The sequence below is a fragment of the Trichophyton rubrum genome, assembly GCF_000151425.1.
Source record: "Trichophyton rubrum CBS 118892 genomic scaffold supercont2.2, whole genome shotgun sequence".
Classification (NCBI taxonomy): Eukaryota; Fungi; Ascomycota; class Eurotiomycetes; order Onygenales; family Arthrodermataceae; genus Trichophyton; species Trichophyton rubrum.
In genome coordinates this window covers 2,190,231-2,214,189 of record NW_003456427.1, presented here as the reverse complement: position 1 = coordinate 2,214,189, position 23,959 = coordinate 2,190,231, and the positions used below count along the sequence as shown (strand labels likewise).

At 50.6% G+C, this 23,959-nt stretch overlaps 9 protein-coding genes across 10 annotated transcripts; 3 read left to right on the top strand and 6 right to left on the bottom strand.

Moving 5' to 3' along the window:
* Window positions 1–194: 194 nt before the first annotated feature.
* TERG_02422 (uncharacterized protein) lies at window positions 195–2,610 on the top strand (the record flags this gene model as incomplete). Its single annotated transcript, XM_003237659.2, has 9 exons — window positions 195–335; window positions 407–460; window positions 512–1,118; window positions 1,187–1,380; window positions 1,431–1,968; window positions 2,024–2,167; window positions 2,221–2,315; window positions 2,369–2,439; window positions 2,499–2,610. The coding sequence occupies 9 exons, from the start codon at window positions 195–197 to the stop codon at window positions 2,608–2,610; spliced, it is 1,956 nt and encodes a 651-aa protein (XP_003237707.1).
* A 1,637-nt stretch (window positions 2,611–4,247) lies between these two features.
* Window positions 4,248–5,518, top strand: TERG_02421 (uncharacterized protein; the record flags this gene model as incomplete). Its single annotated transcript, XM_003237658.2, has 2 exons — window positions 4,248–5,214; window positions 5,268–5,518. The coding sequence occupies 2 exons, from the start codon at window positions 4,248–4,250 to the stop codon at window positions 5,516–5,518; spliced, it is 1,218 nt and encodes a 405-aa protein (XP_003237706.2).
* Window positions 5,519–5,766: 248 nt separating this feature from the next.
* TERG_02420 (uncharacterized protein) lies at window positions 5,767–6,872 on the bottom strand (the record flags this gene model as incomplete). Its single annotated transcript, XM_003237657.1, has 3 exons — window positions 5,767–6,268; window positions 6,330–6,437; window positions 6,508–6,872. 3 exons carry the CDS (start codon window positions 6,870–6,872, stop codon window positions 5,767–5,769), a joined length of 975 nt encoding a protein of 324 aa, XP_003237705.1.
* A 3,125-nt stretch (window positions 6,873–9,997) lies between these two features.
* Window positions 9,998–10,864, bottom strand: TERG_02418 (translation initiation factor SUI1; the record flags this gene model as incomplete). The annotated part of the gene is made up of 5 exons (XM_047747912.1): window positions 9,998–10,012; window positions 10,089–10,222; window positions 10,295–10,387; window positions 10,484–10,558; window positions 10,837–10,864. 5 exons carry the CDS (start codon window positions 10,862–10,864, stop codon window positions 9,998–10,000), a joined length of 345 nt encoding a protein of 114 aa, XP_047603881.1.
* Window positions 10,865–11,366: 502 nt separating this feature from the next.
* TERG_02417 (uncharacterized protein) lies at window positions 11,367–14,417 on the bottom strand (the record flags this gene model as incomplete). The annotated part of the gene is made up of 5 exons (XM_047747911.1): window positions 12,738–14,417; window positions 12,556–12,679; window positions 12,375–12,481; window positions 12,176–12,312; window positions 11,367–12,084 (listed from the first exon to the last, which is right to left on the bottom strand). Exons 1-5 carry the CDS (start codon window positions 14,217–14,219, stop codon window positions 11,367–11,369), a joined length of 2,568 nt encoding a protein of 855 aa, XP_047603880.1. The 5' UTR covers window positions 14,220–14,417.
* A 325-nt stretch (window positions 14,418–14,742) lies between these two features.
* TERG_02416 (phosphoribosylaminoimidazolesuccinocarboxamide synthase) lies at window positions 14,743–15,751 on the top strand (the record flags this gene model as incomplete). 2 transcript variants are annotated; one of them, XM_003237652.1, is made up of 3 exons in its annotated part: window positions 14,743–14,892; window positions 14,938–15,313; window positions 15,366–15,751. In XM_003237652.1, 3 exons carry the CDS (start codon window positions 14,743–14,745, stop codon window positions 15,749–15,751), a joined length of 912 nt encoding a protein of 303 aa, XP_003237700.1. The 2 variants fall into 2 exon arrangements, with proteins under 2 accessions (XP_003237700.1, XP_047605655.1); XM_047749417.1 differs by lacking the exon at window positions 14,743–14,892 and having other exon boundaries at window positions 15,043–15,313.
* A 480-nt stretch (window positions 15,752–16,231) lies between these two features.
* Window positions 16,232–17,577, bottom strand: TERG_02415 (uncharacterized protein; the record flags this gene model as incomplete). The annotated part of the gene is made up of 3 exons (XM_003237651.1): window positions 16,232–17,082; window positions 17,173–17,406; window positions 17,490–17,577. 3 exons carry the CDS (start codon window positions 17,575–17,577, stop codon window positions 16,232–16,234), a joined length of 1,173 nt encoding a protein of 390 aa, XP_003237699.1.
* Window positions 17,578–18,496: 919 nt separating this feature from the next.
* On the bottom strand, window positions 18,497–20,096 carry TERG_11845 (uncharacterized protein; the record flags this gene model as incomplete). Its single annotated transcript, XM_047750894.1, has 2 exons — window positions 18,497–19,519; window positions 19,575–20,096. The coding sequence occupies 2 exons, from the start codon at window positions 20,094–20,096 to the stop codon at window positions 18,497–18,499; spliced, it is 1,545 nt and encodes a 514-aa protein (XP_047605654.1).
* A 117-nt stretch (window positions 20,097–20,213) lies between these two features.
* TERG_11844 (uncharacterized protein) lies at window positions 20,214–23,703 on the bottom strand (the record flags this gene model as incomplete). The annotated part of the gene is made up of 4 exons (XM_003237650.2): window positions 20,214–22,088; window positions 22,149–22,353; window positions 22,430–23,027; window positions 23,091–23,703. 4 exons carry the CDS (start codon window positions 23,701–23,703, stop codon window positions 20,214–20,216), a joined length of 3,291 nt encoding a protein of 1,096 aa, XP_003237698.2.
* Window positions 23,704–23,959: the final 256 nt, after the last annotated feature.

The following is a 23,959-nucleotide window of genomic DNA, read 5'->3' as shown; positions in this document are numbered from 1 at the left end:
AGTGGCTAGTATTTGGTGTCAACACTGTGAGACTTGAGATCAAACACACTCCTCTCCCTCTTCCACTTCGCCTCCCCCTGAAAAACGGTCAACTCGAACCACAGCGCAGAGCCGGTTTCAAGACGCGATAGTCGCATTCAGATAGATAGACAGGACGGCCGCTGGTGCTCCGACAGCCAGACAGCGATTCAGCCATGGCAGAGCCCGGGTTGGACGTCGCCACATCGCCGCAGTCAGACAAGGAGACGCCGGTGTCCTCGCAGCCGGAGAAGGAGATTGAGAATCCAGAGCTCGCAGAGAGCCAGGCAAAAGTCGACAGAGTGCTGCAGTCGGACGTGCGTCTCTCTACCTTACCCCGTTCTGCTGGCTGCTGTCTGTTGATCGGGATCCTAACGTCTATAACTAGATCGGAGTCGTGACCCTGCTCACTCGCCTGAAGCAAAGCATCTCCTCTGCCAAAGTACGTACTATCGCATGCACCACGATAAATATAAGAAGTTAACTGGAATAGGACCTTGCTACCTTCCTACGCAAACGCTCCATCCTCGAAGATGAACACGCCCAAGGCCTCAAGAAGCTCGCGCGCGCAATGCACGACTCCGCCATGCGCCAGGACCACCGCCAGGGAAGCTTTGCCCGCAGCTACAATGAAATGAACATGATTCACGATCGCATTTCCGATCATGGAGTCAATTTCTCCCAATCCCTAATGCAAATGGCGGAGGAACTGAACGATCTCGCCGCCAGCATGGAGCGCGGGCGTAAACAGTGGAAGCAGAACGGACTGACCGCTGAGAAGAGAGTGCAGGATGCAGAGCTGTTGGCAGAAAAGGCAAAGTCCAAATACGATGCCCTGGCTGAACAGTATGACCGAGCCAGGACGGGCGAGAGACAAGGCGGCAAGTTTGGTCTCAAGGGACCCAAGTCGGCGGCTCAGCAGGAGGAGGATCTGTTGCGGAAACTCCAGCAGGCGGATTCGGATTATTCGACCAAAGTGCAGGCTGCGCAGACACAGAGACAGGAGCTTCTTGCTACGCTGAGACCACAGGCTACCAGGGCATTGCAGGATTTGATCATGGAGTGCGATTCGGGTTGTACCCTTCAATTGCAGAAGCTCGGTAGGCCACCCTCTGTTTACTTGTTGCTCTCAATTGTGTATTACTTCGTTATGCTAATGATGGTATAGCATCGTTTAGTGAGAAACTGCTGCTCGGAAGTGGTCTGGCTGTCAGTCCCATGAAGACTGGGAGCGCCACTCCAGACAGTCTGAGAGAGGCCGCCAGACGCGTTGACAACGAGCAAGACTTTAGAGACTTCATCATCAGCCAGTCTAGCAAAGTCCCTGACACCAAGCCAGCTCTCAAATATGAGAGACATGCTGTATGTGGTCCATACTTTATCACATTGAGACAGTATACTAACCTGTGCAGACGTTAATGCCCGCCTCAAACCCCAATGCTCATCCAAAGAGGCAGTCCCTCAGTCTAAACGCGAATCCAACTCCTCCGCCTCAGTCTGCATCTCAGGTCTTCAATACAATGTCCCCCATACCCCGAGACTCGTCTGGAGCCCAAGGATCGCCATTATCAATGCAGCAACGGCGAGACTCATGGACCTCCCAGCCTCCGTTCCCGACGTCAACACCGCAGTATAGCAACCCGGCTTCAATGCAGCCTACTTACTCGCAGCAACACTCATACCAGCCCCCTCCTCAACTCGCCCAGCATGCCCAACCACGACCATCTATAAGTGATATCCCGCCCAATGCTCACCCGGAGTTACCACCGCTTAACCCCGTGTTTGGCCTGACTTTGGATGAGCTATTCAAGAGAGACGGCACTGCCATTCCTATGGTTGTGTATCAGTGTATCCAGGCTGTTGAGCTCTTTGGGCTGAATGTAGAGGGTATCTACCGGCTTTCAGGAAATACTAACCACATAGCCCATATGAAGAGCCTCTTCGATAACGGTACGTCCCCCCTTTTTTTTGACGTACAATGAATACAAACTGATTACTCTTCTAGATTCATCACAAGTCGACTTCACCAACCCGGAGAATTTCTACCATGACGTCAATAGCGTTGCTGGACTGCTAAAGCTATTCTTTAGAGACCTGCCCGATCCATTGTTCACTAATGAGCGCTACTCGGCCTTTATCGACGCAGCGCGTATGTGACTACACCTATTTTAGATCAGCGCATATTGCTAACTCGTAGAATAGGCAAGGACGATGATATCCAGCGTCGAGATGCGCTGCATGCATTGATCAACAGTCTTCCTGACCCCAACTATGCAACGCTTCGAGCACTGATACTGGTAAGAATAAGTATCTGAATATCAGGTCTCGGCTGTATACTAACACCTAACAGCATCTTAACCATGTGCAAGAACGAAGCTCCGAGAACAGGATGAATGCCGGCAACATCGCCATCAGCTTTGGGTACGCTTGACATTGCTCTCAAGTTCCTTTTATAATCCATGCTAATCCTTTCCCTCTAGTCTCACTCTCATGGGCACCAACGCAGGCCGCAATATTGCAGACTCAGGCTGGCAAGCTCGGGTAATCGAAACAATACTACAAAACACATTCCAGATCTTCGACGACGATTAAACTGAAAAGCATGCAAATCCACATGGCAATACACGATAAGACGAATATACTCGAATTCTGGATGATGACGAGGGATAAGCTACCCATGCATGAACGAATGGATGAAGAATGGGTTGGATACTGTATGGGCATGTTTCTGGATCTTCTTCCTTATTTCCTCTCGGCTTCATTCAATATGTTCCTGTACATAAGAGGCCTTGTTCTTGTATCTTCTTGGTAGGGTAGATGTGCTGCTATCTAATATCCATCTCTTCACACGTATACGTCTTTAGCATCGGTTAATAGTAATGGCATCTGCATCGTCTCTGCTCACCATAATCGCAGACAACGTGTAGAGTTGAATACGAGAGAACATCAAAAGCAACGACCATGGTCCATAATTACTTTTGCCCCAAGAAGCCGCTAAAGACAGACGATTCTTGCTCTGCCGAGATTGATCATGAGATGCAAAAATCCCTTCGCTTGCTCTCCTCTCGTCTCTGGATGCTATCGTTAAATATCATATATCTGTATTTTTCATTATTTTCATATATTTTCAAGCAGTTAGCGAGCATCGACCAGATACTGCGGCGGGATATCAAAACTAGCCATGGGCCAGCCGTCGTTTCAAGCCTCAAACGCCCTGATCTACCTAACCTACGGCTCATTCCTGTATGCCTTACCCTGGTTCAAGATGCATATCGCAGCTAAATAACATTTCTATCACAGCGTCGTCGGTCTATATATCGCATGGCGTCTGCGGAATCAGACCAAAGGCGAATTCTTGTCCAGCAACGGGACACAAAAGGGTTAGAAAGAGATATAACTTATATCCCGGGCCATAACTACATGCTCTACTATCTTCGTACAAGTCACAGATGCTAATACTTCTTTCACAGCTATACCGCTTGCCTTGAACTTCATTGCTTCGGGTGAGTTGCATGAAGGAAGCAGAGTAATGCGAGGCTTCTACAGTTCTCTCTCATGAGAAGCGGCAGCTATCGAGGCCAGAAGAGTCATCATCCATCGTTGAGCGGATGTTCGACTATGCGGAAGGATTATCAGAATGACCAGCTATGCATAAGTAAAGCCAGGTTCGTATCAGAGAATTCAAGTTCGGTGCGTGTTGTCCTGGAGACGTCAAGTCTTTGGGACGACACGCACTGCGGCAACACTACGGGTGCTGATTGTTGCACTGGACATGCCATCGATGATCCAACGTCGGCCCATTATTCGGGCTGATGAGATCGTTGATTCCAGTGCAGACATGATGCTGAGAATGTACCGTTGAATACTCGATCAAGATAATGCTTGCGTGGGAAACGTGCTGCCGCTTCTTCCCCCTGATATATTATGTTCTTGAACGGAATATGCTAATGAGACACAGCTCTTGGATCGGGGATTCTATTTACATACCCTGAGATTGCTACTATTGCGGGTGTGCAGGGACTGGTTGTGTATGGACTTTCGTCTGCACTGCCTCTCCTGGCATTCGCTTTTGTTGGACCGATTATTCGAAAGAAGTTCCCCGAAGTGTTCGTCTTGACTGAATGGACTCGACAGCGTTATGGCGTGGTTGCTGGCATATATCTCAGCATCTTGACGTGAGTTTTGCTATCATAACTGACGTACGATACATATACTAACGGTAGTACAGGATGATAACGTTGTTCTTATATATGGTTGCTGAGCTGTCTGCTTTGCAGCAAATTGTCACTGCTCTTTCAGGGCTCAATGGGCTCCCTGCAGTCATCGTCCAGGTTGTAGTGACAACCATATATACCTCCCTCGGTGGCTTCCAGGTTTCTTTCTTGACAGACAACGTCCAAGGAGCGATGGTGGTCGGCCTTATCATCATTGCAGTCATCACCGTTGGAGCTAGGACTAATATCGACAAGTCACTCATCGATTCCTCAGGCCTTCTAAAGCCAACTCTTCTAGGATGGCAACTCATTTACATTCTACCGGTAGCCATCCTAACCAATGATTTCTTCTTGTCGAACCTCTGGCTACGAACTTTTGCCTCCAAGACAGATCGCGATCTACGCATTGGAATCTCCATTGCTAGTTTCGTTGTCCTCTGCATCTTGGTTCTTGTTGGGTCTACGGGTCTTCTAGCAGCATGGTCTGGTGTATGGCCTGGAAATCCTCCACAAGCAGGCTCAATTGCGTTCTTCTTATTACTGGAGAAGCTACCAAATTGGGTTGTTGGAATCGTCTTGGTGATGACAGTTGCTCTGAGCACAGCTGCATTCGACAGTCTTCAATCAGCCATGGTTAGCACTGCTAGCAACGATGTCTTCCGTAACAAGCTGCCTCTGATATACGTTCGTATCGGTGTCGTGTTATGCATTGTACCAGTTGTTGTGGTCGCCCTTCGATCACCGAGTGTCTTGCGGATATTCCTGATTTCCGACCTGGTTTCAGCATCTGCTATTCCCGTGCTTGTTCTGGGCCTGTCGAATAGAATGTACTGGTGGACTGCCTTTGAGGTCATCGTTGGTGGTCTAGGTGGTATACTGTCCGTGTTCATCTTCGGTACCATCTACTACGGCAATGCCACTGAGGGAGGAAAATTGATTCTTCTGCAAAATGGCCTATATGCTAATGATTGGAGTGCATTTGGTATGTCCCGTTGTTGTCTATGGCTTAGAATTTGTCTGCTAACTACAATATAGGAGCTTTCGTTGCTGCCCCTGTTGGTGGCTTGATATTTGCTTGTATTGCTCTCGGCCTACGAGTTGGATATAAATATGTCCTTTCGAAGACAACGGGAAGACACTTTGACGTGTTCGATCGCCCACTCCCGCGTTCCCCCATGGCTGCTGGGCCTATGCATTTGGACCAGCCAGACTTTATTGCTACCGGTACAGATGCAATAATCCGCAATAATGATGAAGAAGGTGCCAAATTCCGGGCATCTCGGTAGACTCACTATCTATATCTTAGACCAGGGACTGTGAAGATGCAACTCTGGACACTCCGGGGCCAACATTGCATATATATATATATATATCACGGGCAAGGAGCAGAAAAGTAAAATCCCAGCATGCTCGTATATCTACAGATTTATAAGGAGACTGTCCAGAAGGTCTTATAATATAAAAATACATTGAAAGAAACGCTTCCAAAAAACCACAAACACAAATGTTACACTTTATAGTAGACCGGCCAGCATCATCCGCCAGCAGCCATCATCTCAAGTCGGTCTTTCATCGTTATTCCTTTCATAAACATCGGGTTTGTTCGTAGCTCCTCAGTGGTTGTCTCCTCCGCTAAACCCCAGACCTTCCATTCCCCATCTTTACCTCCTATCATAAACCTCTGAAGAACAATATACTCGGTGCAGTCCTTCTGTTTTTCCTGCTGTTGCTTTTCAATATCTTGGATCTGTTTCTCACTTAGACGGGCTATAGGCGCAGGTGGGGTGATGAGAGACTGCCGGCTTTGTATTCGTACAACAACTTGTCTGATCCCCATGCCTGTTACATTGGGTAGAGCTGCGGCACGATCTGATACCACACGAGCACCAGTTATGGTCATGGAACGGGGAAATTTGAGGTATTTATGTAGTTTCCAAATAAGTTCGGGAGAGTTAAGGGGCCGTCGGATAACGCGCTTAAAAAACGATTCGAAGATGCCATTGCAGCAATAGGTTTGCAGAACCCCGAGATTGCCACTGTGATTAGTATAATTAGCATAGCCCTTGATATGATATAGCATGTGTGCGAGCCTCATACCTGGCATAATGGTCGTACATGCGCTTGTGAAGCTCAAGTGCCATTTTCTTCCGTTCTCGAAGGCGCAAAGGTAGCTTTTTATTTATGAATTTGCAGTAAGTAAACAAACTACATGTAGCCCTTCGTCAGCATTGACATTCTCTCGACGTAACAAAGTAATGGAACGGCCAGAACATACCTCATAAAGTTCAAAAACTTCGTCTTCCAGTGCGTCCACTCCATGTGCCATCTTGCCTTTGGCTCTGAGAACCACGAGGGCAGGTTCTGCCATACTGGCCGAATAAAAGTACCAGGCAGTAATCCCATATCATCTGGCACCATCTCCATATTAACCCCCTTGATGGTCTCCTGTAGACGGTTCTTCATGCTCATCTGCGCTGGAGGTTTTGGGGCTAAGACTCTAGGAGCGGTCATTCTAGCTCTTAAGCTGGACTGTGAAAACGACCGTGCGACGCATTTCGAGGGCCATTGGAAGACCACTGAGCGGGAGGAAGGACGGAGGGCAAGGGTGGAGGAGAGTGCCCGTGGTATGGAGGAATTCATATTGGCTGGTCGTTGGTGACTGCAGCGCAACCCGGACAGGGGTATATTTTGTCAATTAGAGAGATGATATCTGACGCCTGACTGGCTCTCCGCCGGAGAGGAAAAAGAGCGTATCCTGTCCGTCTCTGGCTTCTTCTCAATTGTCGATTCTTCGCCTTTTGCTTCTTCATCTTTTTTTTTGATCTTCAACTTTCGAGCTGGATGAATAACGCGCTAGTCCGTTTTGGGCCCGGAAAGCTGAATTATTTATCCGGTATGCGTGTATTCTATTACCATTAAATGATATGCTATTGGTCAAATGCTGTGATTTTTGTAAAATTGGCCTACATGTGTAAACGTCTATTAATCAGCATTGTTCCTCCTCCTTTTGGCGATATATTACTTAGTCATGCCGAGGAAGTCACGGGACACAGATATACCTTAGTTGAAGTCGTGTGACCCTTAGTAAGATCCCTTATTAAGCAGTGACGTCGTAAAGTTAAGATTGCGCTTTTATCTTTCCTTTTGTTCTCTTAATTTGACGATTGTTCTCTTTCGCCAGCTTCAATATTTCAATTCGATATATTTCTCGGGGGGCCTTGGAGCTCTGGACAGGTTTGTTTCACTCGTCTCTTCTGCGGTGCTGATGGCCATGAGTGCTGACTGTTATTCAGATACCCATATCCGGCCATCAACGCCTTACACGTCACCACACGAGACAGATCACAACCAAGGCGCACTTTGACAACATTGTTCTGCTAAACGCAGGAGGCCGGACATCGTATAATTTCGGCAACAGCTCAGAACCATAGACGGTCTATCTTGAGCTGCACCAAAGCTGATACCACTTCTACCTCTTCAGCCTGATCCAATTCTACCTGCTTCGACACTTATCGGCGACTGGGGAAACAAAACAACAGGGGCAACACACCGTCTGCTGAAACAACGCTGGGAGCTGCCACGATATCGCTAATAGCCGGTGAACCCTCTCACAAAAAAGAATTATACATCGCCGTTCGAGGCAGGAAAGGGCAACGGCTTCTATGCCGTGAATTGAGACTGGCGTCTACTCTCAAAATCCCTTCCTTTCCTCCTCTCCAACCATCTCGAACCCGCAGCCGCAATGCTTTCATCCCTGGCCTTCGCAACCGGAACACTCCCTTTAACCCGCCCTTAGACCCGGAAGGAACTGGAGAAGCGACATCGAACCGTTCCCTTCGACCAGCCGCGGTGTCGTCTTCAATTACGTCTCCCGCTGCCCCCTTTTCGACTTCCACCAGTCTTCCTCCTTCCCCTGGCATTGCGAATGATATCCCTGTACCGAGAGACGTTACTTCAAACAGACTACATCCGCGAGTGGCGGTGATACTGGGCGTTGACCGTCGGTGGTATATTCCGCTGCTAGTATGTCGGGCTCTTAGCGTTCTCCCAGCTGCGTGGTGGGGGCTTCGGTGTGCGTTTACGTTTCTGGCTGAATTGCTGCGTATTAGCCCACATATCTGGCAGGAAGGGTGGACGGCGGTTGTCGTTCGGGGGGCAGCTGTGGACTGGAATGTGGACAGGCGGTTTCGGGTGACTGAGGTAGCATTGGCTATCATGTGGGTGTGTAAATGCCCTCATATGGCCTGACTGCACGAAAAGGATGGAAATAATACTAACACCACGTCATAGTGCTCTGCCTCTGCATATTTATCATACTTCTTCGCCGACTGCATGATGTCAAGATGGTATGCCGCTTCCATTCTACTGAATCTTAAAAATTATCTAACATCTATAGGCTCGTGAACTATACTCCCCCAGCAGTCATAATCCGCCTTCTCACTATAAACTGCCTCATCGCCTATCTCACATCCTGGATTCTTTATCTCTCTGGTGCCTCTTCTGATCCTCGTCTACTCCTCCCGGCCTGGATATCAATCACTTCAGTCAGTTTTTCATCTTCACTCCGCCTCACCTCAGCAGGGCCACCACCACTTACCCCTATTTCTACGTATGCAGATCCTCACATTGCTCTACCACTTAACCCAACGCAAGATAAATATCAAGAAAGAAACCAAGGCTTCGCTGTCGGTTTTCTCCATAGCAAGTTTCATAAGTATGTCATCGTTGTTACTGCAGCTTCACTTGTCGCGTGAGAATGAGCCGGAGATACCCCTTTTTGTCATGATATACAGAGCCTGGAATGTCAGTATGCAGTGGATGATTGAGCGGAGAGTTGGGTCTTAAACTCGACATCGTTGTTTTCCCCCTACACTTACCTTTGCATCGGCCTGCCCTTTTCCTCTTTCTTGCCTCTATTCCCCTTATTGTTTTTCATTTCTTCACTTTGATGTCGATTACCCATATACTATCACTTGAAGGGTTCAGCTTTTTTACCTGGAAGTTCATTTACGAGAGTATGAGAAGAGAGGTCAAAAAACATGATGATTTGCCATCTTCTGTTTTTCAAAAATTTTATTCACTATAACCTAATTCTTCCCATCCCGATCCCATCCCCAATGCAAGAAAGGGAACAAGAGCGGGAAGCAAGGCAAAACAACGGTGAATAGCAGTTAACGAGAGTCGGACAAGTGCAGTGACAGGCTGCATGCACATAATCGAAGAACGATCCATGAACAAAAAGCAAGCAAGCGAAAGCACGAGTAAAGGGAGCTGGTAAGAATGTGGAAGAAGAAAAAACAAATATGAAAAATCAAGCAGCCAGCTCACAGAACACCTATGAAGCTGAACATGGTAACTGTTTACCCTCCCTGTCCTGTCGTCATCTTCGTTGCTGTCGTTAAAAATATTCGGCTCGAAGCATCGTGACCGTATCCCCCCCCCCCTTTTTGGTTTTACAGTCGACAGAGGTGGGAGAAAGGAAGGTCACGTTGCACCTGGGGTATCTTCAAACGGGGGGTGGGCGTCTAACCCCGACGGGCGGAGGTGGCCGGACTTGTAAGGACAGCATCAGGTCTGGCGTGGTGCGTCATCGTCCAAAAACAGACATCAGCTCTACGAAAGTGTAAATTCCGCAGAACACGAGAACGAGAACGATCGGGCACACATGTTAGGGCAAGATGAGTCCTGGGGTACAAGCGCAGCCATCCGAGGGGTCTGTGGGGTAGACGGAAGACGGCGACGGGACAGGGGGTGTGACGCTTCGTTTAGAAACCATGGACCTATTAGAGGGAGTTAGATAGATGACTCTTTATTAAGACAGAGACATGTGAGTTGAGTCTTGTATGCGAGACATACCTTGATGGTCTTGGCATCAAGCTCAAGTCCCTCCTTCTTGTCGACTAAGAATTCTTGGACATCCTTGCGTTGGTCTCCTTGCAACTGAATAACCTCCCCCATCTCGGTGTCGTTCACGATGGTGCCATTGCAAGCTGTCCGACGAGGTCACGGTTAGCTACTGTAGTTTTTAAGTTTACCGGGCAACGACGCGGCGGCGGACATACCGAATTTCTTCTTGATGACCTTGAGGATCTTCTTCTGATCGAACTTCTTCGGGAGACCTTGGACAGTCGTCAGAGTCTTACGACCATTGCGTTCTGAGACACACAAGAACCGTTAGTCACGAGACGATCACCTTGTTGGGGGCGAAAAGCGAGGGAAGGTAAAGGGAAAGGGGGAAAAATATGACGTACGCTGAATCCGTATATGGATGTAATTTTGCGACTTTTTAGTGTCGCCGGTGTCTTCGTCAGCTTCGGCGAAGGGGTCTATCGTGGGAGAAGAAAATATTAGCCCAGGCTGTCACCTGTAAAAAGCCGTATTTTGCATTATTATTTTTTTTCCCCTTCCTGCATCGTGTTGTGTTGTGTTGTCAAGCCACAGTTTGGAAAAAAATATGACCCAACCGCCTACCCCGCCATTTCAGGCTGGGACAAGCAGCTGTGAAACCGGGCGTCGACGAACGACAAAACAACGCTGCGATGCATAGATGTGATGCAGCGAGGCAGACTGCATATGCGGCAAGGGGGAAAAGCGAGCGACGTACCAAAGGTCTTGAGGTTTTCGATGGACATAAACTCAGCTGTTGACCGAAACTCGTCTAAAGATCGGGTTATAGGGGGTGGAAGAGGCGGAGGAAGAGGAAGAACGCAACGGAACTTCTGTCTTCTCTGGTGCTGGGCTGTTGTTAGGTGTGAGACTTGGAGAAAAGGAGTCGTCGAGAGCGAGATGAAGCTATCTGGAGCTGGGCTGGAGCTGGTAAAGAATAACAAGTCCTGGAGATGAAGCTGAAGATGAAGAAGTTGAAGAAGTTGAAAAAGTCGAAGTTGGAGAAGAAGAAATGAATTTCCGCTTTGGGCGGGCGGCAAAAAGTGGCAAAAAAGAGGCTTAGTCAGTGATGAGTCAGAGATTAGTCATACACGTGATGACATTCCAAAGGAGGAAATTAGTGGGTCTAGCGAGATAAGATGGAAGTTGGTAGAAAAAGGGGTAGAAGTGACTATGATATTGATATTGATATCGATGTTGATGTTGATGTTTATGTTAATATGATATGATACAGTGATTAGTTAACAGTTACAGCCGCTCGGAGATGGCCTGGCGCTTGAGATCGAGGTACTTGGCTGCAAAGTCGTTGGCGAGGACCAGGTCGCCCTGCAGATGCATGACGGTCGCCTTCTTGCCCATCATCTCACACTGGCCCCTGACCTCCTCGATGGACGAGTACTCGGCAAAGGCGCAGTCGATAAACTCGAGGGCGCGGGCGAGAAACTCCTTCTTGCGACCTGGGTCCCTGCGACCACTGCTCTCGCCCGCCAGCCCCATGCTCGCGTCGGCCAGACAGGCATACATCCGTCCTGCAAGCGCACGGTCTTCGCACTCCAGGACCTGCGGCATCACGCTCTCCAGCAGGTCGAGTGCGGCTGAGAACTCGCGGAAGCTCATCAGGATGACGCACAGCGCGCCGACAGCGTCCCATAGGCTGTGCAGCAGTCGCGAGCGGTGGGCGATTTTGGCGGCGCGCATGGCCAGCGAGAAGCCTCGCTCGGGCTGGCCTGTTTTGTCGAAGATGCGGGCCTTGGCGATGAGGAGGCTGATCTGGGTGGCTATGTCGAAGCTGTCCTGGTGCATGGACTGGGCGACCTGGTCGACGGTCGACAGGGCGTCGTCGTAGTCGCCCTGGCGCATCAGGAGGTCGATCTTGAGCAGGTTGAGCGTGGTCGACACCTCGGGGTCTGGCGGCGAGGCGCCCTCCAGCTGTGTGAGTAGGTGTTGGGAAGCCCGTAGGTCGTCTCTGTGATTCGTTAGCAATCCTGGCATCCCAGCTCTATAGTTTACTGTATATAGCGTCAGCAGCATCGGGGTTGGGTTGGGGGGGCCCATACCGGTGTAGTTGGCGTGTTAGTTTCAAGAGGCCCATATGGAAGGCCCAGGTTTGTTGGTGTTTTAGAGGCTGCAAGGCATCGGCAGGGAAGCTGTTCATCCGCTTAACTGCGTCATTATGTCGGCCATTCCATGATAGCTGCCGGGGTGTTAGCCATCTCATTTTACTCACTGTGGACCTGGATGAGGGATAGTACTCACGAGCTGTGCACTGCGGAACGTGGCCCATAGGTTATCGTCCATAGGGGAGAAGGCGGAGTAGCATTCCAGGAATGTCTCGTATGTCGACCGGGTGAGATGGTTTAGTCCTGTCAAAACCAAGTTGTCAACGGCGTTAGTTCTCCGTAGGAGGATTGTTGGATAGCAGGACGGACAGACATACCTAGCCTGCCGTAGAGGGAGGCATGGAGCATCATCTGAGGCCCCATGGAGTCCTGTCTGCCCCTTGTAATGCAGACATGGGAGGCCTTGATGATACTTTCAAAGGTCGACGCAATGCTTCCTCCCTATAGAGCTTTAGTATATGCATGAACAGGGAGTGGGTAGTAAAGAGATAGAAGATACATTTGCGAGCTCGAGTCTGCCCTCGCTGAGCAGAGCGGTGCTGAGCATCCCCCACATCTCTGCCTCCTTTGCCTTGGCCTGGAGAAAGGCGAGAGCCTCCTTGTCTGCTCCGAGCATGCCGGTGTTGTGTATCTCAGCGAGCTCGTCAGGGGATATCTTGCCGAAGTGGTAGAGCCACGTCATGGAGTAGTTGAGGCAGTTCATATCATGGGTCTCGCGCCCGATTGCGATGGTCTCCTGGAAGGCGGAGATGGCCTCTCCAAGGCAGCCAAAGTCCGCCTGCAGCAGGGCCAGGTTGAGCAGTGCATACTGGTAGAAAGTGCGGTCTCTGGTGTGGACTGTGTAGTCAAAGTACCGATGCAGATGGTCGAGGGAGGACGGATGGTCCCCTGCTTTCCATGAATCCAGAAATCTATCTCTGTCAGTTTGCTTCTTTGCTTCTTCTTCTTTGCTTCTTTTATTTCGTCCTGTCCGCGGCCAAAAGGGGCAAAGACATAGGGGAACATACCTGACGTAGTGAAAGAGACAAGGCACGGTTGCACCGGCCATGATGATCCGCCTCAGCTGGGCCATCATGTCCGGCGACACTCTGGCAGCCTTGCTCTGCATCTTGGAGATCTGAAACTCCAGCAGGCGCTCGACGTCCCTGACGCTCATGCCGGCACCCTCGTCCGCCCCCCGTCCGCCGTCAGCGAGGTCGCCGTACATCACCCTGGCGAGCGGGCTGTCCAGATCCAGGCCCAGCTCGCACAGGTTCGCATCCACGGCCGGCTGTGCCTCAGCCGGGTTCTTCTTCGCCCAGGCGGCGTAGGTAGGCATCCTATACCGGATCAGGGCCTTCCAGAGACTCATGGCATCGTGGAACTGCAGCTTGGTATACTCGAGCCGGACTCTGCGTACAAACGCGCCCAGCGGCGAGTGACGGGCCAGCACCACCCTGCCGTGCTTCTTCTGCTCCTCGTCTGCCTCCTTTGCGCCCTCGGGGTCGAGCAGCCTCTCCTCGCGCGACCGGGCAAGGACATCGGCCAGGCTGGAGAAGAACTCGTCCAGCGTGTCTGCGCAGTCGAACTGCCACAGCCGCTTGAGGAACAGGTCCCATATCGACCGCCCGGGGACGGACGAGGCCAGGCCAGCGGTCGCCTCCATGACCTCCTCTACCGACGGCGTCCCCTGCAGTCTCTCTATTCCGGTAGATGTCGTAGATGTAGATGTAGATGTTGATGATGCCGCATCTTTGTTGCTGTCCGCCGGCTGTCCGCGTCCACGCCCACGGCCACAGCCATGTCGACAGCCATCCCCTAGGCTATGTCGACAGCCATCTCCTAGGCCATGTCCCACCGTCCTCGACGCCTCCAGCGGCAGCAGATGCGAGACCAGGAACGCGAGCAGCGGCACGACGGCCGAGTTGGGCACGACGCCCTCGGTGTAGATGGATATCAGCGCCAGCAGCGCAACCTTGGACGGCGTCAGAAACCGCATCATCCTGCTCGTTTCTTCTTCTTCGTCTTCTTCTTCGTCTTCGCCTTCGTCTTCGTCTCCTTCTTGCGACTGTATTCTCCTCCGCTTCCCTCTTTCGTAGACTCGCCTGGCGCTGCGAGGCGTTCCGAGCTGTCCGTCTGTGTCTTCCCGTCCGCAGCCAGCAGCAACGGCGAATCGCTGGCCGTCTTTCTACAGCAAACGGACAGCAAACATCCTGCTGGACGACGTGCAGGCAGAGGCAGCTCGAATAGTAACTCCCGCGCGGTCCCGACTGTGCGCTGCTCGCTCACTTGAGGATGCTCGCTGTGATCGCGCCCGCATTAGTGCTGTGCAGCCGCCCGTCCGCAGCTAGAACTTAGACGAGGAGCTGGCGGAAGAAGCAAAAACGCCCGGCGTCGCTTTTGCTCTTAAGCCGCCCCGCCATCCACATCTACATCCGCATCTACATCCACGTCTACAACCATCTACTGCAACATCTACACCTTCTCTACTCTTCTCTACTCTTCATTCTACGTACAGTCTCAAGATGATGGAACTCGTCGAGGAAACAGACCTGCACGGCGCCCTGCCGCTGGTCTCGCGCGGCAAAGTGCGCGACATCTACCAGGTCGACGACCGCACGCTGCTCTTCATCTCGACGGACCGCATCTCGGCCTACGACGTGCTCATGCAGAATGTGAGTAGAGACCGTCTTGTAGAGAGTGTATACTGACGATTATAGGGCATCCCGAATAAAGGGCAGATCCTGACCTCGCTGACGGTCTACTGGCTCAAGTTCCTCACCGGAGCCCTGCCCTCGCTGCGCACCCATCTCGTCTCGCTCGAGATGCCCGGAGACATGCCCCAGGCCTGCCGCGACTACGTCAAGAACCGCAGCATGGTCGTCCGCAAGCTCAAGGTCTTCCCCGTCGAGGCCATCGTGCGCGGCTACCTCGCGGGCTCTGCCTGGGCCGAGTACCAGAAGACCGGCACCGTCCACGGAATCCCGCTGCCTGCGGGCCTCGTCGAGAGCGACAAGATCCCCGGCGGGCCCTTGTTCACCCCCAGCACCAAGGCCGAGCAGGGCGGCCACGACGAGAACATCCATCCCGACAAAGGTACCTCTCTATACTCTATAAGGATATATATAGATGCTAACCGGCGAAGTAGCGGCTGACATTGTGGGCGCGGCGTATGCGGAGGACATCAAGGCGGTCTCCATCCGGCTGTACGAGCTCGCCTCCTTCCACGCCCTGCAGCGAGGCATCATCATTGCAGACACCAAGTTCGAGTTCGGCCACGACGAAGTCACCAACGAGATCGTCCTCATCGACGAGGTTCTCACCCCGGACTCCTCTCGCTTCTGGGCCCTGGACACTTACCAGCCCGGCAAGACCCAGGACAGCTTCGACAAGCAGTTCCTCCGCGACTGGCTGACCAAGGAAGGCCTCCGAGGCAAGGACGGCACCATCATGCCCAAGGAGATCGTCGCAAAGACAGAGGCAAAGTACATAGAAGCCTTCGAGAGGATCACCGGCGAGACTTTTCGTCCCTAACGAAGCCACTGTCAATGTACCCTCGGATTGGAACAAGACCTACGGCCGGGTTTTGTACAAAAAGCTATAAAGGCCACCCTTTTTTCTACTTCATCTACCACCCCCCCCCTTGCTTGTTTGGTTAATATATGGAGATGGGAAGGAGTTAAAAGAGCAACTGTCTTGCATTTTTCACGACTACTCCCCGGCAGGATTCTGAGCTCACACGGTTAATAACTTTGGTTCTGGAGGAAAAGTTCAGGTATTTTGTGTGTCAGGTAACTACCTTACTAGCTATCAGTTATTTAGTTGGTTATTTGTTTACTTCACGAGTCATAAAACTACGTCTTTTTCTATGGTTGTACGCCTGTCAAAAATCTACTCCTGCGTCAGCCATTGTACGACCCAGAAGACCTTCCATTGGCTGCATAATCTCCGGGAAACAGGTTATCATCAACAGCTGACAGTCTCTAGCGTTGGGCTTTAAGAACTAATGCATCGTCATTTCTTCTGGAATCCCTTGAGATCCTTAAACCGATCCAAGCCCTTGGACTCCCTTTCCACCAGCGACGAGTGATCGTCATCATCGACATGGCCAGACTCCGACTGCTCAGCCGCTGCCTCAACCTTCGCTTCTTTCGAGGCTGGACCGCCCGCCGCCACAGAGCCAGCAGGGCGTGGGCTTGGGCGTGCTGGAGCTGAAGTATAAACTGCGTCTTCTCCACATATCCGCCGTTCTTCCTCCAGCTCCTCGCCGCTCAGTCCGTTGGTCGCCCACATCCGGTGAATGCGCAGATCGTACGGTCCTTCCACTCGATCCGTCAGTCCGATGCCAATGGACTTCACCCGCTGCTGCAGCAGGCCCGTCTGCGGCTCGACCACGGTGCCTAAGTTTGTTCGCACAAAGTCTGACCACCGGATCAGTATTGTCTCCCAGCCTGTTGAGCCTGGTTGAGGGTTGGTTATATACGATGCTGATGTAGTTGTAGTATTGTTGTTGGATTCGTCTTCCGCAGGGGCAAAGTCCGCTAGTGCGGCTGGTATTCGGGGCGGCGAGGATGTAGATGTGGATGGAAAGTCGGATTCGGATGCCGGCTCGGAGAGCGTTTCTTCGGGAGTAATCGTGGAGGATGTAAGGTGGTTTTCAGCGCGGTTGAGCAGTCGGTGGTGTCGAGTAAACAGCCGGTGCTGATGGATGTCCGACTCAACGATCGAATCCGTCTGTACGTTCACCGTGTACCGTCTTCCGTCTGACTTTACTCGCAGAGCCAGGTATGTGTACGGGTCGACGTCCCAGTACAGTCTGCCCATCAGCCAGAACCCTCGGTCCTGGTTTCTAAACGCCGCGTATCCTAAACGAAGTAGGCAACCATAAGCATACCCTCCTAACAACATCCTGACAACGTCTTGCCAACGTCCTGACAACATCCTCATCAACGTACCAGTTCTCTGTACCCTCCAGTCCTTCGGCAGTTTCGTCGATATCGAGCCGTGGAATCGGGCGTGGGCTGGCGTCTTCGTCTCCGGGTCTGCAGGAACATAATCCAGGTTGGCCGTACTGTATCCGCCAACCGCTCGATCCGCCATGGTCTTGCATCCTCGCACCGTCTCTTCCTTCGAGAAGTCAAGTAAATGGTATTGGTCTTTGGCGATGTCCAGACCTTCGAGCTTCCATGCTGCACGAAACGATCAGTTAGCCACCATCATCTACCAGTATTCGGATATAAATACACAAATTCAATGAATGCCATGGCCATACCTATTCGTGTCGCCCGGCTCAGTTCATCTGCCGTCTTGCGGAAGAAGCCTGGCCCTCCCTTGGACATGCGCACTGCAGTGGCTAACATGGCGCCGGTATTATCTCAGCAGCAGCAGCTGGCAATTATATACTAGCGCACTCTCAGCAGGCTCCGTTCATTGCTATGAAGAGCAAAATAACCCCTCTCTTGCCCTCTCTGTTCCGCTATAAAGAATCTGGCTGTCGCTGTGTTGCTTCCTTGCGTTGCTTTGAAGCTCTCGAAGCTGCCCCAAATTTATAGCTATCACGTGATATGCATTATCTCATCAGATAAGATCTTACCCCAAGCAGCGGAGACGGCGGCATTTACTTACTATCTATGCAAAAAGATACAAGATATTAAGTAATTTTGAAGGCAGCTTAATGAATTCCATTGTATACACTTGATGGCCAGTATATACAATAGGTGTCCGAAACATATATAAGCGAAGTCGGCAAAAGCGGCAGCTGATAAAATGCAGGAAGCTGGGAAAAGGGGGGGATATCAAAAATGACCGACAATGAGTAGACAACTTAACGGGCAGAGACGACTTCAATTTCCGACATCCGATAATAAATGCAGTCCGTGATACAAACAGGATGATAGAAAATATAGGCAAAAAAACAATATCCGACGTCCGTCCATCCGTCCACCGCTGAGAGAGCTCCAAACAAAAAGCAATAAGAGATGCTCGTTATTATTCGTTAAAAGATATATGAAGTGAAATGGGTAAGCTGGATGTGTTAAAAATAGCCTGAGAGGTAAGTAATGTGGTGCAGTCGCTGATAGGAGAAGCAAATTGGTATCCAAGTAAATGCTCGCATATCTCATGGAATGATATAAAAACGTTGAAGTATTCGACGGGGAAAAAAGGAACAGAAAACCAAAATCAAGCTGATGGGTATGATGTCACTTGAAGTGAAGACCTCTAGGCGAGTTTCATGTGGTTGAGTAGATTGGTTATTGATTGTGGGAGGATATCGGCCTTTCATTTTAGTCCTGCTCTGACCAGGCGTGCGCCGAAGTATGAAAGGTTGAGCGCTGTGTCATTCACGCCGACAACAGGGGCGGATTCTTCAATCATTTCCCATGTTCTCGGAGGGCATGGACCGATGACTCGATTGCCCTGCTGGAATCGGAAGTTTTGAATAGGTGAGGTTGTTTCTTCGACGGTGGGGATAGATGGGTTGGTTGGATGCGGAGGTTGAGGAGGTTGAGCAGATGAGCCCTGCGCTGCAAGGCTTTGGGTATTTAGAGGTGATGAGCCGGGAGGTGGCGCACTGGAGGTTGTGGTGCCAGTCGAAGGGCTGATGGGGCTGGCTTGCGGATCGGGCATAGGGCCAAAAAGATATAGAAGACGGCTATCTTGTTGCTGCTGGAAGAGGGGGGACCGATCACGGAGAAAACGTGCACACTGTATGCGGGCTTCATCAGGGAGGGTATCGACCAAGATAGTCGCAACGTCAATAGTATATATTCGTATGCTATTCCAGTTTCCTGGCACCGTTCTTTGAAGGTGGGCGTATTTGCCAGTGGGAGTGGGAGGAAGGTTAGTGGTATGCGAGAGTACCTGCATGAAGGCTGGAGTAAATGCCATGTAGCAAATACTTAGCAGGAGGCGAGTTTGGTCTGAGAGATCTGTCTTTGAGGCACGTTCAACATTGAAAAATGAGCGGTACAAGGCCACAAGACGAAGGAGGATGTAAATCCATATTCCAATCATGCCACCTTCATTACGCTGAGCGATGATAGTGGAATTCGAATCTGTAGACTTAACCTTTGACAGAAACGCTATCCGCTGAAGCAAAAGATTCATTCTTTCCAACAGGGCGCTGCCGGTTGTGGAAGAAACGTTTTCATTTGGTGTTTTGGATGCCAGCTCCTCAATTATGCGTAGGTATACCAATCCAAGCTCATGAGGTGCCGGTCCATCATCGCTATTGCCCGTCGAGGACGAGGAGGCAGATGTAATGAATAGTGATAGAAGTTTGTTCTCTGCCTTTTGTTGGAGCTGAAGGATGGTTAGCAGGTGTCTTTTTGCAATATGGAATATCTCGTCAGCTTACCTGTCGTCTTCCTTCGTCATCTAGAACAGTGATAACCTCCACCCATTGAGATAACCCCTTCTTCACATCCGTTTCAGCCGCAGAAAAGATAGGATCAAGGACATTCTCCTTTCCAGCTGCATCTGTTTCCACAAGTAGGAGTTGCAGCTTGATAAGACAGAATGGTAAGGAGAAGTCATCAATGCGATGGATAGTATCCGACGCTTGCTGCTGAACCGACTGGGCGCTGGGCGAAGCACGATGAGGATCTGCGTGCAAATTAGCATCTCCGGCATCATCGCCGTTGGCCAATGGCAGAATGTCAAGATTACCATTGCCTGGCTCCACCCCAAGAAGACTGTCTAGCGTCTGAGTAAGTAGGCGTAATCCCGTTGGGAACTTCTCTGTCACCCATTTGACACATTCATCCCTTGCGAGGCTAGAATGTCGAACCATTATCTCGCAAAGAAGTGGGAAAACAGCCTTGTTCCACTGTTCATGAAGAGAGGCATCGGCGGCAGAATGGTTTGCAGACGCATCCATTACAGCATCGCGTATAGCGCTGACGATGATACAACAGTGTTTCTGAACGAACTCCTGGCGTGAGATCTTGAAGCGGTAGAATACCTAACGGCGAGTCAGTAGGGGATATTAGGATTACTAGCAGGTAAATTTACTTACAAGGTCTGGTACTGTGTTTTGGTCGGTTGTCCCTAGGGCTAGAACGCTCAACATGTCCAATCTGAGGTGCAAAACATCAGGTATATTATTCTCCCCAGTCTTATCGGCATCAAGGAGAAGCCTTTTCACCAAACCAAAAAACGCCGGAAGAGTGATGCAGCCGACTCCGATGAGCGGTGGCAGAAAGTGGGACAGTTTTGGTCTTGGAGAAGTGTGTATCATCCCAATCACACGCTTGATCATAAGCCCATCAAAAGTCTTGGGATTGAACAAACGTAGTTGTGCAAGATATCGCGCTGCCTCGCTGGATGTGATGCTGATATCCGCCTTGCCTGTCTCAAGCTTCTGAATAAGCAAGTCAAATATACGCATGAGTGTAGCGTCGTCCATACAATTCCCTGAAGCAAGAAGCTGGTCAAGCATCCCACCAAAGGTAGGGTTGACGGGGTTGAGGGTGTCAGCCATATGTTCTGATACTGGCGATGAGGCAGCCATGGCCGACTTCTTGTCGTAGCGCGCTAGGTCGCGGCGCAGGACAGCAACAGTAGAGGCTTCTGATGGGATGACAATAGCAACGTCAAGCAGAGAAACTATCAAATCTTGAACGTGCGCTTCAGTTTTGCTGAGTTTTGAGTAGGTGATGGCAAAGCTTTGAAGGAGATCCATTGTTGCGCCGATGGCAGTGAAAGATGGTAAATGGTGGTTCAAGGTATCTGTCACGGAAGCTAAGACGGTAGGATTGGATGATTGGGAGAGGAGTTTGAGAACATCAGCGAGGATCGAGAAATCACCCATGCGCTCTAGGATGTATCGCAGAAAGTAAAACTGGCCTGGCTTTATCATGGACGCTGTTTCTTGAGCGGTTGCATTACCGGAAGGTTGATTTTGAACTTGAGCCTGGGCTCGAAGTTTTAATGCAACCTGCTCTCGAATCCAATGTGAAATTTCCGACTTGACAGTCCAGGAAAGACTAGCCCAGTCGATGTCACCATCCATCATCTCAGTGTCAATAGTACCAACATGCCCAACAAAAATGTCGGAATGCCTTTGCAACAGGTCAGTCTTGATTTGGCGTATTTGCCTCGCCTCAGCATCGACTGACACGCCCGCTCTAGAGAGCAAAGTGTTGCGTAGATTCCAGATATGCTCTGGAAGTCTACTTGACGGAAGATGTCGTAGAAGTTCTACGTCAGCTGTCAGATACTGACCAGACATTTCAGGACATCTCACCGCGCCTCTTGCCATAAGCCATTCCAAGTACTTGCCAACGGAAAAGGAATGGGACCGTACCAGTTCCGAGACGAGATGGTAGGCATTGTCGAGCTGGCGGGCGCTATATTTGCTATTCTCAGCTAAGAACGAGAGTATGTGTGCATCAGTATCGATCGAGAGCTTCCTCCAACGGCGAAGTAGTCGAGCAGAGGCATAGATTCGTGCACATCCGTATCTGAAAGGGGTAGAGGACCATTCCAGGAGTGTATGTATCAGTGTTCTGTGATCTAGTGGGAGAGCAAGACATTTTGCAGCAAGGAGAGGGAAACCGTTAGATGCACATGGGGCGTCAAGGAGGGATATTAGTTGTTGTGGGGCTGGTCGTGGGATAGACTGAGGGGAGTTTATAGCGGACTGAGGAGAGATTCTGGATAGACGAGCATTTCGTGCAATGAGTTGAGCGAGTATCGCTGTCTCTAGGGGAACGGTGGTGTTGAAGCATGCAGTCAGAGCTTTCTGGTGTTGAGACCAAGTCAAGGGAAGAATAAAGGACGATGGATAAGAGGTGATGAATGAACGGATAAGTGATTGGAGGCGTGTGATTAGGGGATTAAGGACTGCAGAACGGTTAACATTCAGAGCCTAGGAGTATCATTAGTAAAATTGCATCCATATGCATTAACTAAAAGAGGAGTGACATACCCATGCTAGCTTATCGAGTAGGGTCTGCGCCAGACGTCTACCTCGTTTTCGATAACTGGTGAGATTCTTCCAGTAAACACCAATAGTTGACAACCAGACAAGTAACATATCCAGGTTAGATGCATGCAGTGAGCCGAGAAACCATTCGAGGTATGCATCCTGGTCAAGCAGTTGTTCCAAGAATAGACGACCAGACAATCTCATGCTATGATACGTCAGCAACGAATATCAAAAAACGGATGTTAGAGAAGTCAGAAAAAAAGAAAAGAAAGCAAACATACGCATAAGCCTGGTTCTCAATCCACCCGGCGTCTTCATGCGATTGCACCACTCCTTCCAAGAACTGCTGCACACTCCCAGTCCAGTCCTTTACCCATTTCGTTTCAAGTCCGCTTGCGATGGTAGCTGCCGTCCCTTTCCGTTTGAACGCCCGTATTTCATTAGCGCCTACACACTTGGCCAGCCAGATTGCGCGGCCAATAGGTATGTTCTTCCCTAGACACTGGTCCAGCAATATCTTGCCACGAATACCGTGAGGTATGGTTCTGCTGAGCCGCCTGAGGGGTACGGATGGGTTAGCCAGATCTCGCAGCCAGGCTTCACGTTTGTTGTCGGTAAGTGTAACACGCGGTGGTGGTTTGAACGTTGAGTTTGGCGTGACTTTCGTCATGGCTTGCCTTCGTTTAAGGGCAGCAGCGAATATATGGGAAAGCGCTTTGAGACCATTGGGGTTCTTAAAGTGAGCGTATAGAGATGGGCGTGCGGTATTACTTTCGTTCTGGGACAGCTGAATACGGTCATAGAAGCCTTGTTTGGCGGTTTGTTCGTTGAGAGCATCTTCTGGGTGATTCCCAGTCCACGGATGGAAGTCGAGGATGGCTGGTGGTTGTTAGCTTTGTCTTGTAAACACTGTGGAGTCATGATGGATAGGAAATGACGTACTATTATCTGCGAGTCTAGCAGCAGCAGCAGGCTTCTCCATAGTATATGGGGTGGTCTGGACTGCCATATATTCCTGTTCATCGTCTTCAGGGGCGGTTTCTGTCTTGTCTCGCATGAACAGACTCCTTCGCGGTCGAGGGGGCAGGGGTAAAGGAGAGGATGAAGATTGCGGCTGCTGACCACCTCCATCTACCGAAATGTACGCCAGCTGATCTTGAAATGACGCTGGAGGCCTCTCAATCTCAACAAACGGTATATTTTGGTCCGTAACTTCAGCATTCTTTCCATCGTTCACATCGTCGCTTGCTCCTTGAACCAAGCGCACGCCAGCATTCAGAATCCTCGCAATCTCATCATGTCCTTTTGTATCGATGCGCAACCTCTTCGAAGGCCGACTGGACTCCAGGTCCTCATCATCCTCGTCGTTGCTCCCCGTCAGATCAATGACAGGACTCGCATTTGTGCCTGGCTCTCCAGGTCCTCCGTGTCGTCCTGGCCCGAGTCCTCTCCCAAGATCACTCCCCGGTCCCGATCGAGCTTGTTGTTGCAAGGCCATACGAGCCGTCTGCTGGTCAGAAAGGCCAGTCGGTGGCTGTGAGTACGGATTGCTCATCTGAGGAGGATGGGAGATGATCATCCAAGCATTGTTTTGTGTGGGAGGTCCTACATGCCAGCTGCAGTGAACGGGCTACGAGGTCATGGCTCCTCGTCGCAGTTGCAACAGTCTGATCGTGATATCGGTCTCGTCGGTACTCCGCAGTGTCTCTGGCAGTGAATTCGGCTGTGAACAGGCAGACTGGAGGGTGCATGCAGTTTGGCTATAGGAGAATTGAGTTATATATACACGAGTTGTGGTATCTTGGTCGGCC